At 47.4% G+C, this 17,453-nt stretch overlaps 1 protein-coding gene across 3 annotated transcripts in view; it reads left to right on the top strand.

Moving 5' to 3' along the window:
* The window catches only part of WDHD1 (WD repeat and HMG-box DNA binding protein 1), a 125,308-nt gene that overhangs the window by 70,322 nt on the left and 37,533 nt on the right, over positions 1 to 17,453 (top strand). For all 3 annotated transcript variants that reach the window (XM_077269941.1, XM_077269924.1, XM_077269934.1), the window contains exons 11-17: positions 1,128 to 1,308; positions 1,843 to 2,018; positions 2,725 to 2,909; positions 3,732 to 3,973; positions 4,111 to 4,248; positions 10,742 to 10,898; positions 11,183 to 11,297. In XM_077269941.1, the coding sequence (XP_077126056.1) occupies positions 1,128 to 1,308; positions 1,843 to 2,018; positions 2,725 to 2,909; positions 3,732 to 3,973; positions 4,111 to 4,248; positions 10,742 to 10,898; positions 11,183 to 11,297 (1,194 nt within the window). The remainder of the gene's footprint in view (positions 1 to 1,127; positions 1,309 to 1,842; positions 2,019 to 2,724; positions 2,910 to 3,731; positions 3,974 to 4,110; positions 4,249 to 10,741; positions 10,899 to 11,182; positions 11,298 to 17,453) is intronic.

The following is a 17,453-nucleotide window of genomic DNA, read 5'->3' as shown; positions in this document are numbered from 1 at the left end:
TCTTTGATTTTTCTGTCCATAGACATATGAGGGCTTGTTTTTTGCAGGACAAGTTGTACTTTTGATTGACACCATTCATTTTACCACGTATTGTAGCGGCAAACAGGGGAAAAAAATCCAAGTCTGATTTTATCTGGTGATTAAAAAAAAATTACAGTTCTGACATGTTTTTTGGGAATCGTATTTGCGATGTATATTTTGTGGTAAAAATGACCATGCAATATGATATCAATACGATTATGGCGATGCTCAACATGTCCAGTTTATTTTTGTTATTTTAGTAGTGAAGAAAAAATCGTTAGTTTGCAAAAAAAAATTGGGGGGGTTTGTGTCACCATTTTCCGAGACCCGTGGCATTTTTATTTTTTGGCCGATGGAGCGATGTGGAAGCTTACTTTTTGCGGGTCGAGACCACATTTTTGGTAGTACCATTTTGGCATAGATGTGACTTTTGGATTGATTGTTACAGCCTTTTTTTGTAGAATTGCTGTGAAAAGAAAAAAAGGAATTTTGGCGTTCTTGAATTTTGTAATTACTGTACAGGTTAATTGTTTTTATATTTTGATAGATCGGACTTTTCTGAAAGTGGCGATGCCACATGTATTTTTTTTTATTATCCTTATTCTCAATGGGGGAAAAAGGTGACTTGAACTGTTTTTTTTTTTTTTTTTTTTTTTTTTTTTTACTCTTAACTGTCAATGTTAGCCCCTTTAGGGGACTTGAAGATGCGATCATCCAATTGCTAATGCATGGAGCAGAAATCACGGTCTCCTTTGAAGCCCGGACACAGACATTTAACAGGTTAATAATTGCGGTCGGAGCATCACACCACCAGAGATTGTTAGCAGCAGGTCCTTGCTGTAATAACAGCCATCAACTGTCTGGTATGGATTGGGCTCCCTGGATGGGCCTGCTCCATACACCAACTTCTGACATGAGCCGTACATGTGTGGCGGATGTCATGGAGGGGTTTGAAAATAGGCTGTGACATCTGTCCACAGTATCGTCATGTAAAAAAAAAAAAGTTAAAAAATCAAAACCTGCCTTAATCCGGATTAAAATGTTTTGCACATTGAATGATAAAGTTGCAAAATGTTAATATTTTGTTATCCTGTTCCCTTCTACAGGTGACCAGCTCTACAAAAAAAGATTATGACGAGCTTTTCGACGGTGACGATGATGAAGACTTCCTAAATGGAGATATGATGGATCATCAGGCTTCTGTAGGAAATGAAGATGACGACGACATCACCCCCACGCCTGGTCACGCAAAAAAACGAGCCATTTTGGATGATGATGATTCTTTAGGTGCCACATTTGGATTGTAAACTCCTCTAAGGAAAATTTCAATAAGAAACGTCATTGGGGGGAGATAAAAAAGAAATGATTGGCTGAATTTGCACCAAAACGTGTTCAGATGCTTTTTTTTTTTCTTCCAATCTTACCATAATGGCACATGCTGCTTCGCCTGTGCTCTTTGTCGGCCGCGTCGCCTGTGCTCTTTGTCGGCCGCCTCGCCTGTGCTCTTTGTCGGCCGCCTCGCATGTGCTCCTTGTCGGCCGCCTCGCCTGTGCTCCTTGTCGTCCGCCTCGCCTGTGCTCCTTGTCGACCGCCTCCCCTGTGCTCCTTGTCGGCCGCCTCGCCTGTGCTCCTTGTCATCCCCCTCGCCTGTGCTCCTTGTCGGCCGCCTCGCCTGTGCTCTCTGTCGGCCGTTTCAGATCACTGTAAGCTTTATACTAATATGATTAGTAGGCCCTCATGACTATGGACGGAGTGCTGAACGGAGATGCGACATCTTGGTATTTCATTCACAACCACCCATTTTTTTCTGCTTCTGTTTAGATGTGCCAACCTTGAAAGCAACTGAGAAACCGGAAGGGGAAGAGGATGATCAATCTATCAAGGAGCAAGTTAGTCTGTATCCATCAAAGCCTTCTTATAGTGGTCCTATGCCAACTCCTCCACAAAAGCCTTTCCAGCCGGGCTCTACACCCTCACATCTGTTACACCGCTTTATGGTAAGTGCAGGTTGATATATGCAAAGTTTGCTAAATTTATAGAAAAGTAGATGTCTGTGCAGACTGCCGGCACCACGGAGATCCTCAAGAGGGAAAACTTGTCAAAACTTGAGAAAATGCAGTATTACATGTGACCATCCAAGTTAGGCTACTTTCACACTTCCATCTTATGGCCTACGTCGCAATGTGTCGTTTTGGAGAAAAAACGCATCCTGCAAAGTTGCCTGCAGGATGCGTTTTTTCTCCATAGACTTGCATTAGCGACACATTGCAACGTATGGCCACACGTCGCATCCGTCGTGCAACGCATGCGTCGTATTTTGGTGGCCGCGACGCACAAAAAAACGTTCAATGTAAAATTTTTTTGTGCGACGGGTCCGCCATTTTCGACCGCGCATGCGCGGCCGAAACTCCGCCCCCTCCTCCCCGGAACTCACAATGGGCAGCGGATGCGTTGTAAAACTGTATCCGCTGCCCACGTTGTGCTAAATTTAGCACAACGTACGTCGGGCCGACGGTTTGCGACGGCCCCGAACCGACGGAAGTGTGAAAGAAGCCTTAGAGACTTTATTATAGTTGGCTTTGGTCTTCCAGGACCCCTGTGTGCAGTGTAACACCCTGTCGTCTGGGGTTGAGCTTCTCTTTAAAAGACTATACATGCTTCATCATTTTGTGTCTTTTTAACCTTCTTTTATTTTATCTTTAGATGTGGAACTCAATCGGGGTAATCCGCTGCTACAATGATGAACAAGACAACGCCATCGACGTAGAGTTTCACGACACCTCCATACACCACGCTGTGCACTTGACTAATTCACTCAACCACACTATAGCAGACCTGTCTCAAGAAGCCATATTATTGGCTTGTGAAGGCACTGACGAACTGGCAAGGTGAGGGTTAACGCAGGTAAACTCTGTTTTAGGTCTTTTTGATAGTGTTTTATGTAAAGGCGTTTCTATGTTTAATCATTATTTGTAATCTTTGAGTGATGCTGCTTCCGTTATACGGCAACATGTAATAAAGGCCCAATATTTATATCATTTTGTAGTATATTTATTTTATTATGTATGTGGTACATTTGACCAAGTAAAGATGACAATTTCACATTTTGGGTATGCAAGAAAAAAATCATCTGTTTTTGGCTAGTTCACACTGGACGCTATCTGCACTACAAAGCACGGAGCTTGTTGAGTTTCAACAGGATTTTCTGTATTGAAAATGAGCAGTAGATATAGACATCCGGTGATGGTCGGGTTCTGCTGCGGAAACGTTACCCAGAATGTAGATCAGAATGATTAAAGGGGTTATTCCCTTTCATTAAAAATGTAATACATGGCCACAGGTTATTATTAGTGGGCTGGTCCAGCCTTAGGTTAAAAGTCTGCCATCACCCTATGTGACTGCAGACCTGTGAATCCTCACGTCACGTGTAATCACGATTCTCCAATTGCGGCAGCGGTACGCACCTTCCCTGGGTCCCACTGGTGAGTCTCCACCACCGCTCCTGGTGTCTTTCTTTGACTGTGTTTCTGACATCTTGCTGGCTAATCAGTGGGCTCTGAGCAAGGGGTTCTGTGTACTTGGCTTTTTTAGGTGACTTGATGGACAATTCAGGGATGTCCTAACAATATGCTGACAAGATCTGTCATGAGACTTTCCAGCTAAATTTTTCCGTTTACGTGCTAATTAATCCAGTTTCTTTCTTTCCACAGCAAGCTCCAGTGTCTGCACTTCAGCTCATGGGACAACAGCAAAGAATGGATGGTGGACATGCCCAAAGGAGAAGACATCCAAGCAGTGTGCCTGGGCCAGGGATGGGTGGCCTGTGCTACAAGTGCCTCCTTAGTCCGTGTCTTCACTGTAGGTGGTGTTCAGAAGGAGATCTTCAGCCTCCTCGGGCCGGTTGTTTGCATGGCAGCTCACGGAGAGCAATTAGTCCTAGTTTATCAAAGAGGTTGGTCCTTTCTGTACTGAGAAACCATTTCCTCATTGTGTAATGACGTTTTATCCATGTCCATCCACATGCTACTCATGTGCTGGGTTGGCTGTTGCTCAGTAATGAAGTAAAGCCCCTTCTCTCCTTTGTTACAGGTATCGGCTTTGATGGAGACCAGTGCCTTGGAATCCAGCTTCTTGAGCTAGGTAAACGAAAGAGGCAAGTCTTAAATGGAAACCCTCTTCCCTTGTCTAAGAAGAGTTTCCTGTCCTGGCTTGGGTTCAGCGCTGAAGGTAAGGTCCAGCATTATCCAGAGTGTTGAGGTTTTGTTCCACGTCGTTCACATTAGTTGGAAGCATTTTTTAAAACGGGCTGAGATCATGTTGCTACTTATCTTCACATGTTTGGATAAAAAATGGATTTTCTTTCTCGCTTCATTGGGGGACACAGGTAACCATGGGTGTATGCTGCTGTCACTAGGAGGCTGATACTATGCAAATAAGGAAAAAATAACTCCTCCCCGGCAGTATACACCCTCCAACAGGCACAAGTCAACTCAGTTTTTGCTTAGTGTCTGTAGGAGGCGGACCTGGATCTAAGACCAGATCCGCTTTATCTTTTTTTCAGGGATTTTGTGTGTGTTTATTAATCATTCCCCTTTCTCTTTCAGATTCACTTCTCTGGGTAACAGGGTGCAGCTTCTCACTCTGTTTTCCCCACGTTATGCGACCGAGAGAGCAGTGTGGTATCACCCACATCACCCACTCTCGGATCCGCTGGCAGGATCACTCTTATGGGTGTTACAGGGTGACTCTTGGTGGCCAGTCCTCGCCTTTTCCCCTCCTCACCCCTCTCCTCGGAGAGGGCTGAGAGGAAGACGGTGGTCATCTGCGCCGTTCCGGATACAGTGCGGGAAGGAGGATCTTCTCTTCCAGGACCCTCTCTACCTTCCGAGGGCTCCTGACACAACCCTCAGCTATGAAGAGGGACGGCTCTTCAAGCAGGTATCGGGACGTCGGTTTTGCTTTGCGGCCGGCCACGCCCCCTTTTTTGCGCGACGACTCCTGGGTCAGGGAGATCGTTACATTGGGCTACAAAATAGAATTCAAAATAGAATTTTCTTCACCCCAGGAAGACGTTTCTTCCTCTCTCGTCCACCCAAGCAGCCCTCCAATGTCCCAGGGCTTCTCCAGGCCGTCGCTTCCCTCCTCGCCTCAGGGGTAATCGTCCCAGTTCCTTACCGCGAGCGGTTTTCAGCCTTTTATTGAAATCTGTTCGTAGTTCCGAAAAAAGACGGCTCTCTTCGCCCGATTTCGGATCTCAAGCAGTTGAACCGCCACTTTCGGATTCGACACTTCAAGATGGAGTCACTGCGCTCGGTGATCGCTTCCATGGAACCGGGAGAATATCTGTGCTCTGTGGACATTCAGGTTGCGTACCTTCACTACCTTCACATTCCTGTTTGCGTACAGCATCAGAGGTTCCTTCGTTTCGCGATCCAGGAGCAACATTACCGGTTCGCAGCTCTCCCGTTCGGCCTGGCGTCCGCGCCCAGGGTCTTCACGAAGGTAATGGCAGCGGTCATGGCCATCCTTCGATCAAAGGGGATCCTCATAATCCCTGATCTCGACGAACTCCTGCCTGGTCAAGGGTCCGTCTCGCCGGGACTGCGGCTAGAGTCTCCAGATCACTCTGGACACGCTAATTCGTCTCGGTTGGATAATCAACAAAGAGAAGTCCACCTTAATTCCGACCCAACGTCTCGAGTTCCTGGGCATAGACTTCGTCACCATTCAAGCCCAGGTCTTCCTCCCAAAGGAGAAGTTCCTTTCTCTTCGGCAGGGCATCAAAGCCCTAAAGCGCCCTGCCCCTCTGCCTCAGCATGAGAGTACTAGGGAAGATGGTCGCTTCCATAGAAGCAGTACCTTATGCTCAGTTCCACTCTCGCCCTCTCCAGCTGGCCCTCCTGTCTGCCTGGGACAGGAGCCCACTTTCCCTAGATCGCCCAGTTCGCCTACCTCTCAATGTGAGACAGTGTCTCACTTGGTGGACGCTATCCACCTCCATTCTGTGCGGGAGGTCATTTCTCTCCCTCCGCTGGCAGGTCATCACCACCGATGCCAGTCTTCAGGGGTGGTGTGCGGTCTTTCTCCTTCTCACAGCTCACGGCCACTGGAATGTTCAGGAGACCCTTCTCCCGATCAATCTCTTGGAGATCAGGGCGATCTTCCTGGCCCTCCTCCGCTGGCAGTCCCTCCTCACGGGAAAACTGGTCCGCATTCAGTCGGACAACTCCACGGCCATGGCTTACATAAGCCACCAGGGAGGGACTCGCAGCAAGCAGGTCATGAGGGAGGTGGCAAAAAACCTACGGTGGGCAGAGAACCATGTTCCCTCTGGAGCGCCCCCAAACGCAGGGCCGCGGGGTACTCGGTACCGGGCCTCTCTGTCTCGGTCCTGTGGGTTGTCACGGTGGCTAGACCCGGTCCGTGACCCTAAGGGGCGTCCAATGAAAGGTGTGATGATGGTGCGTGGTGCAAGGCGCGATGAATAACGAGGACACAGGGTTGCAGTCTCTTTACCTCTTTACTGAAGGCTTCAGGATCTGCAATCCAGAGCACTGCTAACAGGGCTGGCTGAGACCGGCCGGTCCGAAGGCACATCCAAAGTTCCCTTTTCAGGTGGAAATCAGTGCCTACCTTCTAGCGCCTGTGTGTTGTAGTACCTCCCTGCTGAGCACCATGGGATAGTCCTCACAACTATTGTGTCTGTTTCTGATGTTCTTTCTCTCTCCGTCCCCCAGATGATATGGCTAGGATGCACCCGTATGACGGGGTAGGCCTGGAGTTATTCTGGGACCCTAGAGACGCCCCTCTCCCACGATTGCCTCCGTTGTCTTCGTTAGGTGAAAAAGGGTGAGACAACCAACCTGAAGTTAACTGTCCTGCCGTAGTTCGAAGTAATGCGTAGAGTGTGTTACTTCCTCGGTGCCCCGGCCACCGGCTATGCGCCTCAGTAGGATGTTGCCACGATCTTAAGGCACGACTCCTACTGGTTCTATTCTCCTTTGTACTGTGATCTCGCTTCTCACTTCTCCACAATAAACCTCGCTTCGTGTCCTTTCTAAGAAGCCTGCCGCTATATCTCTCAAGCACGGCTCTGTAACGATCTGTCCTTTTCGCTAGGCCACTGTCAGGATCCCACCCCTGACAGGTCCTCTCCCGAACTCTCTCGGGCTGCTTTTCTCCCTAACTTCCTGTCCAACCCCCAGTTTTACCAGAGCGTGAGGAGTGGCCTACTAGATAGAACCACTCCCCCTGGTGGCTGGAGTGTGAAGTGTAGTGTGTGTGTGATACCTGGTCAGGTGAATTCCTTTAGTGCAATCAGACGTAACATCACTCCCCTTAGCGGCAGAGCGACAACACTGCAACGACCAGGACTCTGGGGCGCTGCACCTCCATATCAGCCGTCCACATTCCAGGAGTGGACAATTGGGAAGCCGACTTTCTCAGCTGTCAGGGGCTCGTGTCAGGCGAGTGGGCTCTTCACCCTGCTGTCTTTAACCAAATTTGTCAGAGGTGGGGCGTTACGGATGTCGACCTAATGGGGCTTCCTGAACAAACAACAAGGTTCCCCAGTACGTATCCAGGTCTCGGGACCCGATGGCCGTCAGCTGCGACGCCCTTGTGATCTCGTGGGCCCGGTTCCAGATGCCTTATCTGTTTCCGCCTCTTCCGTTGATTCCAAGGGTCGTAAAAAAGGTAAAGGCAGAGGGGGTACCCGTTCTCTTAGTAGCTCCAGATTGGCCTCGGAGGGCCTGGTATGCGGAGCTAGTGAACATGCTATCGGACGTTCCCTGGAGGATCCCAGACTGTCCAGATCTTCTATCGCAAGGGCCCCTCTTCCACCTGAATTCTCGGTCTCTGAATTTAATGGTATGGCCGTTGAGGCCGCGGTACTAAAGGACGCAGGTTTTTCCCACAGGGTCATACAGACCATGATAAAAGCTAGAAAACCGGCATCTTCACGTATCTACCATAGATGTTGGAAGGCATTTTTCCGATGGTGCGATGACAACAGTTTGTTCCCTATGGTCTTTTCCCTTCCTTCAATCCTCTGTTTCCTTCAAACAGGTCTCGATTCGGGCCTTTCTCTGGGTTCTCTGAAGGGTCAGGTTTCCGCTCTGTCCATCCTCTTCCAAAGAGACCTGGCTTCCCTTCCCCAGGTAAAGACCTTCCTTCAGGGTGTCGCTCACATAGCGCCTCCTTACCATCCTCCGGTTGAGCCATGGGATCTCAACCTTGTGCTCGGTGCCCTCCAGTGTACGCCTTTTGAACCAATTCAGGACATTTCCTTTTCCCTTCTTTCATGGAAAGTGGCTTTCCTGGTCGCCATCACCTCGATTAGGAGAGTCTCCAAGTTGGCAGCATTATCCTGCTGTTCTCCCTTCCTGATTCTACACCGGGATAAAGTAGTCCTGCGGCCTGTTCCTTCCTTTCTACCAAAAGTAGTTTCGGCTTTTCACGTCAGCGAGGACATCGTCCTTCCTTCCTTGTGCCCTTCCTCGGTTCATCCCTTGGAGAAATCTCTCCACAAACTGGATTTGGTCAGGGCTATCCAAGTCTATCTTTCCAGAACTACTTCTTTTTGCCAGTCCGATCCTCTGTTTGTCGTCTCGGAAGGTCGTCGGAAGGGACTCTCCGCCTCTAAATCCACAATTGCTCGTTGGATTCGTTCGGCGGTTCTGGAGGCATACCGTGTCCAAAACAAACAGCCTCCTCCGGGGGTGAGGGCTCACTCTACCCGGGCTGTGGGAGCTTCCTGGGCAGTTCGTCACCAAGCTTCGGCTTTTCAGGTTTGCAAGGCCGCAACCTGGTAGTCTGTTCACACCTTCGTATTGTTTTACAAGGTGCATAGTCAGGCTTCCGCGGACGCAGGCCTGGGTAGGAAGATACTGCAGGCGGCGGTTTCCCACCGGCCGACCTAAGGGTACTGTCACACAGTGCCATTTTGATCGCTACGACGGCACGATCCGTGACGTCGCAGCGATCGTATGATTATCGCTCCAGCGTCGTAGACTGCGGTCACACTTTGCAATCACGGCGCTGGAGCGATGCCGAAGTCCCCGGGTAACCAGGGTAAACATCGGGTTACTAAGCGCAGGGCCGCCCTTAGTAACCCGATGTTTACCCTGGTTACCAGCGTAAAAAAAACAAACAGTACATACTCACATTCCGGTGTCTGTCCCCCGGCGTCTCAGCTTCTCTGCACTGTGTAAGCACAGCGGCCGGAAAGCAAAGCGGTGACGTCAGACGTCACCGCTGTGCTCGCTTTCTGGCTGGCCGGCGCTCACAGTGCAGAGAAGCTGAGACGCCGGAGGACAGACACCGGAATGTGAGTATGTACTGTTTGTTTTTTTTACGTTTACGCTGGTAACCAGGGTAAACATCGGGTTACTAAGCGCGGCCCTGCGCTTAGTTACCCGATGTTTACCCTGGTTACAAGCGAACACATCGCTGGATCGCTGTCACACACAACGATCCAGCGATGTCAGCGGGAGATCCAGCGACGAAAGAAAGTTCCATACGATCTGCTACGACGTACGATTCTCAGCAGGATCCCTGATCGCTGCTGCGTGTCAGACACTGCGATATCGTATGGATATCGCTGGAACGTCACGGATCGTACGGTCGTAGCGATCAAAGTGTGACTGTGTGACAGTACCCTAAGTCTCCTCTCTGAATATTTTCCCCACCCGTGGGACTGCTTTTGGACGTCCCATGGTTACCTGTGTCCCCAATGAAGCGAGAAAGAAAGAGGGATTTTTGGTTCTTACCGTAAAATCTCTTTCTTGGAGCCTTCATTGGGGGACACGGCACCCTCCCTTTATGTTGTACCGTGTTGGCCAACGTGCCGTTGTTTTGGGTTGGTACATAGGTTGAGTTTGTTTATACCTGCTCCTACTACTGCTTTAGCACCAACTGAGTTAACTTGTGCCTGTTGGAGGGTGTATACTGCCGGGGAGGAGTTATTTTTTCCTTATTTGCATAGTGTCAGCCGCCTAGTGACAGCAGCATACACCCATGGTTACCTGTGTCCCCCAATGAAGGCTCCAAGAAAGAGATTTTACGGAAAGAACCAAAAATCCCTCTATTTCTGGTTCATGCAATTTAGTCGTTGGTCACAAGATGGCAGCAGGGTATACGGTTCACAAACCGCTTAGGGTTTTCCTTTAGTTTAACTTGTGTAATTAGCATATGCAGTTAATTAGCAGCCTGACCTATGATGACAAACGGATATGTGCTCCCAGGAAAAGCCACAATTGTGCAACAAAATATGCTCTGGATCTGTTTCTAATTCTTTTTTTTTTTTTTAATTAACCCAGCATAGTTCTGTTTGAATCTGTTAACTAGTAAAGCAATGTATGTGGATCTGTATGGTGAAACTCTCTGGCAACACGAGTCACAAGTGCACATCGTGATCATCAATGGTTGCTCGGCCTTTTTATAAGGCAAGAAGGCAGCGCAGATCAAACTCCGCTCACCCATGGCAGGCAAATGGCCTCACGATTGTAATTGTAAAAAAAAAAAGGTTAAGAGAGAATGGTGGTAAATAAGTCACCCCCCCATCCTGATGACTAATGGGGGTCTCACAGCGATCTGACAACTATCTATCCTGTCGATAGGCAATAATTTTGGAGACTGAACAATTCCACGAACGTATGATAATACCTCAGCCTGTTATCGGTATGCCTGGATGATTGTAACCAGTGTATTCTCCTATCAGGGAGCCCCTGTTACGTGGATTCGGAGGGTGTTGTGCGGCTGCTGAACAGATCTCTCGGACATATTTGGAGCCCCGTGTGCAACACCAGGGAACATTGCAAAGGAAAGTCCGATCACTATTGGGTGGTTGGTGTCCACGAGAGCCCCCAGCAGTTACGGTTAGTATCCAGACACTCTGATTGGCACTGCCTGGTTACTCTACCTGCACAGTCACCGTAGCATGGAATGCGGGATGATCCACCTCTTTATGCCTCTGTTATGTTGGCTTGCATGCCTCTATTTTTGGCTAGTAAACCGAATCCCCTAAATATGTAGACAAGTCCTAACATTGTAGGAGCTAATTTCTACTGCACGTTGCAAAAACAAAATAAAATGTATATTGACTATTAAATTTTTCTATTTCATACATTTTTTTTTTTTTATTTTTTTTTGCAATTTAAAGGTGTATCCCTTGCAAAGGGTCAAGATTTCCACCGACACTTCCCCGTCCAGCAATGGCTATTTTGCCCTTCAAACTTCCTTACTGCCAAATTACTACAGAGAAAGGACAGATGGAGGTAAGAAATAAACACTGCCAGGTTGGGGATACACAAGTGCATCGGGGGGCATCATGGTCGGTATAGGCAGAATCACTGAGCGCCCAGAGCTAATGATTATATGTTACATATTGGCTGTCAAGTTACAAATTCTGGTGGAAATTACCATGACTAAATGGAATTTTTTTTTTCTCACCCATACCCATAAACCTCACTCCTTCACTACCTATGACTTCATAGGAGATGATTTCTGCTACACAGAGCAGGGCTGAAGCCCTATGTGTAGCACAAGCGATCGGATGATCGTAGCTTCAAGTCTCCTAAGGAGACTATTGACGAATGTAAGAAGTAAAAGTTTTAAAAATTTAAAAAATATATGAAAGTTCAAATCCCCCCCCTTCCCCATTAAAAATAAAAAATACACGTATTTGGTATCACCATGCTCAGAATCGCCCCGATCTAGCAATATATAAAAATAGTTAATCCAATCGGTAAATTGCGTAACGAGAAAAAATCAAAGCGCCAGAATTATGTTTTTTTGTTGCTGTAACATTGCAATAACGGGCGATCAAAACAATGTATCTATAAAAACGTCAGCTTGAAGTGCAAAACGAAAAGCCCTCACCCAACCCGAGATCACAAAAAATGGAGACGCTACGGGTCTTGGAAAATGGTACTTTTTTTTTTTTTTTTTTTACAAATTTCGGAATTTTTTTTCACCATTTCAATAAGAAGAACCTACACATGTTTGATACCTACGAACTGGTAATGACCTGGAGAATCATAATGGCAGGTACCAGTTTTGGCATTTAGTGAACATGATACAAACCCCAAAAACAATTGTAGAACTGCATATTTTTTTTTAAATTGCGCCACACAATTTTTTTTCTAATTTTCTAGTACACTATATGATAAAATCAAAGGTGTCATTTAACAGGACAACTCATCCCGCAAAAAACAAGCCTTCACTAGGCCATATTGACTGAAACATATTAACCCCTTAACGGCCGCTGATACACCTTTTAACGGCGGCAATCAAGGGTATTTATTCCTCAGCGCCGCTGGTTAACGGCGCTGAGAAATAAGTGTATAGCGCCCCATCAGCATCGGAATTTCTCCGGGGTCTAGGCTACCGTGGGGTAGCTGAGACCCCAGAGAACATGATTCGGGTCAGTTTTTACCAGTGCTGTGGTCGCCGTTATTAATGGAATAACGGTCACCACACACAAAAAAAAAAGTCCGATCTCCCATTTAATTTCTCCTCTAATGTGATCGCACATCAGAGGAGAGAGAAATGGGGTCCCCCGATTCCCCTCACGGTACCTCAGGTGTCCCTGCATCCCCCCCGTGAAGTCCCCATGCCACTGGCTTCTTCTTCCGGGAAGAAAATGGTGGGCTCATGCGCAGTGTGCCTGCCGACATCTGCCGGCTGGCACCTGGCAACAGCAGGAAATTTTTCCTATTGGTTCATTTTGATCACTGTGATAGACCCTATCACAGTGATCAAAATATAAAAAAAATAGTAAATCAAACCCCCCTTTATCACCCCCTTAGTTAGGTTAAAATAACAAAAAATGTATTTATTTCCATTTGGGTTGGGGTTGGGCTAGAGTTAGGGTTGGGCAAAAATTAGGGTTGGGCTAGGGTTAGGGATGGGAATAGAGTTAGGTTGGTGGTTAGGGTTGGGATTAGGGTTAGGGGTGTGTTGGGGTTAGTGTTATGGTTAGAGGTGTGTTGTGGGGTTAGGGTTGGAGTTAGAATTGGGGGGGTTTCCACAGTTTAGGTACATCAGGGGGTCTCCAAATGTGACATGGCGCACCATTAATTCCAGCGAATTTTGAGTTCAAAAAGTCAAATGGTGCTCCCTCCCTTCTGAGCCCTGCCGTGCGCCCAAACAGTGGCTTTCTCCCGACATGCGGAATATTGGCGTACTCAGGAGGAATTGCACAACAAATTTTGTGGTCCATTATCTCCTGATACCCTTGTAAAAAAAAAAAAAATTAGTTCCAAAGTACATTTTTTTGTGAAAAAAGTAAAATGTTCATTTTTTCCTCCCACGTTGCCTTAGTTCTCGTGAAGCACCTGAAGGGTTAATAAGCTTCTTGAATGTGGTTTTGTGTACCTTGAGGAGTGCAGTTTTTAGAATGGTGTCACTTTTGGGTATTTTCTGTTATATTGACCCCCCAAACTCACTTCAGTTGTGAGGTGGTCCCTAAAAAAATGGTTTTGTAAAAATTTTGTTAGCAAAATGAGAATTCACTGGTCAACTTTTAACCCTTATAACGTCCTAACAAAAAAAAATAATGTTTCCAAAATTGTGCTGACGTAAAGTTGAAAAACAGGATTTTTGGTTGCTAACCGTAAAATCTGTTTCTCGGAGCCTTCAGCTCTTCCTTCAGCTCCGCCTACGTCTGCATGTGTCCTGCGTACCCTATCTTTAACATTGGGTACGCAGGCCATGCAGATGCCTCCGCATGCGTCGTTTTGATCCTGCGCCGACCGCAACAAAATGCAACATGTTGCGTTCGACGTAGGTCAGCGCAGCGTAAAGACGATGCATCCGCATACATCCGCATGGCCTGCGTACCCAATGTTAAAGATAGGGTACGCAGGATGCATGCTGACGTAGGCGGAGATAAAGGAAGAGGCGTGGCAGTGGGCGGGGCTTAACGGAGGAAGAAGGATTTCATCCGCAGCCCTGCCGAATGCTAGTGTGAAACTAGCCTTAGCCCATGCGTCTATAGACTTTGCCACCCAGGTGGAGGCAAAGGCAGGGCACAATGTGGTGGCGGCCGCTTTAAAGGTTGACCTTGCCAGTACTCTATGAGTCTGCCGTTGATATCCTTGAGGGGTGCTCCATCTGGGAGAGGAAGGACCGAATTGGTAGGAAGTCTGAAAACCGGAGAGTCCACAGTCAGAGAGGTGGTCCAGTACGCAGTGAGCTCAGGAGAGAAGGGAAATGGGATACCGAGACGCTTCCCTCGTTGGAAGCGGCTGGACTAACGATTCCGAGAAAATGACAAGGAAAGACTATTAAACTGAATTAACAAGGAAAGACTTGAGAATAGGCTACTGTGAACCTGCTAGAGAGCAGAACGCTGAAGCTGAACTGAAGGGGACCTCGGGTGGTACCTTGGATCTCATCACAGCAATGCTCGCTCTGTTTCATCAACAAAAAACATCTCAGAAAAGGAGTACTGTCTGAAAAGACAACCTTTTTCCCGTCTAAGCAGATAGAACATAGACTGCTGGGCTACTTCGCAGACTCTCATAAATCAGGAAGCTAAACTCAAGCATACTGGAATGAAGATTGCCATAAGGGACTACGGAAAAGGTTGTCTATATGAGCAGTCGAAGGAGGAAAGGTCTGTGAAAAACCTGGAGTATGTCCACTCCATGGGAAGTCGGCCCTAGGAAGGAGCACATAGGCCCCAGAAGAAAATTTGACTGACAAAAGGAAGATCCATCACCATGACATCAAGGGCAACCCTATCCGTCCTGGACCATCTGGAATGGGGTGAGGATTGACGTGTGTGGACCCGCTTACCTAAGTATGAGACCCACACCACCGAAGAGAACAGTGAAAAAGGATACGATTCTTCTTGAAGGAAGAAACCTGTTATCACCAAGCTCCTCATTGGATCCAGGCCTGGAGCAGCCTTCTACACTGGTCGATGCTTGCGCAGAGTAAGAACCAATCCATATTCAGTGTGGGAGAACTTGTTCCTGCCATGCTCGGAAATCCAATCCCGGAGCTGCTCAAGGCTTTATCCGGTGTCTGTAAGAGAGAAGAGGTAAGTACTGACAAATAAGTAGGGAGTTCTGGTATTGAGGTAGCTTAAAAGGCTACTAGTATCGTACAGTGAACAGTCATGAGAGTCATGGTATACATATAGGCTGTAACTCAGTAAGAGACAGCCAGAACATTTAAACAGCAATTGGTAAATCATGGATGGTAGGAGTAATGCACTGGATAGTGAAGACTGCCTGAGGATAGCACTGTAAACTGACCTACTGAATAGTTAGTGGTAGGCTTAAATAACTCGATGGTGTGAAAAGGCACCTGGGGAGCAAAACGCAATCAGGGCCCAGTGCGTGGCCGAAGAAAAAACTGCGACCAACCGGTACCTGACACCAACGTGTCTGACCTACCTGAAAGTGGACTGGCCACTTATGCTGCCGCTGAAATCAACATTGTGGAACGTGGTAGATCTTTTATTTAACTTTTAATAAACCATAGACGTTATTGATCATGAAAACACGCAGCGGAGAACCGCTGCTGCAGCCAACCAGCAGTGATGAATACGAGGCACCTCTGATTCACTGAGGAATGAATAGGAGGGAGCATAGGCAGATGCTGCAAAATCCCCCGAGTACGTGATAGAGGGAACTTCTGACTCACCTGACTATATGACAGAAGAGCAGGACCGATGCAGCAGTCGACCTCGGGCATGTCTGAACCACTGGAAAGATGGCAGGTACCGACTAAATGTGTCTGGTAGGTAACACATCTAAATCATGGACAGCGGATAGAGAACTGCTGCAATCGAACGTGAGGAACGTGGAGGAAATTGCTTCTGACTCACCTGAATACAGTACAGGACACCAGTACCACTGCAGCAGTCAACCCAAGACACATCTAATCCACTGAAAGAGCGACAGTTTCAAACTACCGTACTGTACCTGGTAGGTGGTGCATCTGAAACCTGGATAGTGGCTAGAGCGCTGCTGTGATCGGCTCTTAGTATCCAGCCACTGAATCGGCGTGGAGAGAACCCTGAAGAAGGGTATAGGAGAGAGACGATTCTGTGTTGTGGTCTAGGTCTTTATACCTGACGGCATTAGGCAGAATTATTATTATTATTTATTGTTATAGCGCCATTTATTTCATGGCGCTTTACATATAAAGAGGGGTATACATAATAAAAACAAGAACAATAATCTTAAACAATACAAGTCATAACTGGTACAGGAGGAGTGAGGACCCTACCCGTGAGGGCTCACAATCTACAAGAGATGGGTGAGGATACAGTAGGCGAGGATAGAGCTGGTCGTGCAGCGGTTTGGTCGATCGGTGGTTACTGCAGGTTGTAGGCTTGTCGGAAGAGGTGGGTCTTCAGGCTCTTTTTGAATAACAGCTTCACGTGTAGTGAGCCACACCACAAGGTGTCCTGAAGGATATCCTGTCCTGTCCACCACGAAGTCTGTCCTCATTTCTCCTGAAGGTAGACCAGTAGGCTTGGAATCAGAGGGAGACTAAACCCTACTGTCTGGTGTGCACCTGGGTTCAAACCCTTGGGTCTGTGATTTGCGGTCAGTTTCTTTATTCACTGAGCCACAGCAGACATTGCTGGAGGATACAGACTTTTACCCAGCTAGAAGTTGGTCCCAAACACTGCAGTTGTGAAGGGGTAGGAGCAGCTCCTCTCTCTGCTTAGAGCAGTGTAATGCTAGCATCAGGAGAGGCCTGCAGGGAGATGCAGGAGGAGTGCCTGTGAGCACGGAAGTATATGATATGCCCAGTCACTAGCATTCTTATGTGTAAAGTAACGGCCGAGCCTTGTTCTGCTGAAATCAAGGCATAGGTATGTAATAGCAGAAATCATTTAATACACCAGTGACTGTACGACTCTAGAGTACTTATTACACCAGTGACTGTGCTGCTCTAGAGCATTTAATACACCAGTGACTGCACGACTCGAGTACTTATTACACCAGTGACTGTGCTGCTCTAGAGCATTTAATACACCAGTGACTGCACGACTCTAGAGTACTTATTACACCAGTGACTGTGCTGCTCTAGAGCATTTAATACACTAGTGACTGCACGACTCGAGTACTTATTACACCAGTGACTGTGCTGCTCTAGAGCATTTAATACACCAGTGACTGCACGACTCTAGAGTACTTATTACACCAGTGACTGTGCTGCTCTAGAGCATTTAATACACCAGTGACTGCATGAATCTAGAGTACTTATTACATCAGTGACTGTGCTGCTTTAGAGCATTTAATACACCAGTGACTGCACGACTCGAATACTTATTACACCAGTGACTGTGCTGCTCTAGAGCATTTAATACACCAGTGACTGCACGACTCTAGAGTACTTATTACACCAGTGACTGTGCTGCTCTAGAGCATTTAATACACCAGTGACTGCATGAATTTAGAGTA

Source organism: Ranitomeya variabilis, chromosome 1, assembly GCF_051348905.1.
Source record: "Ranitomeya variabilis isolate aRanVar5 chromosome 1, aRanVar5.hap1, whole genome shotgun sequence".
In the NCBI taxonomy this organism is placed as follows: Eukaryota; Metazoa; Chordata; class Amphibia; order Anura; family Dendrobatidae; genus Ranitomeya; species Ranitomeya variabilis.
This window is presented reverse-complemented; position numbering and strand designations above follow the sequence as displayed.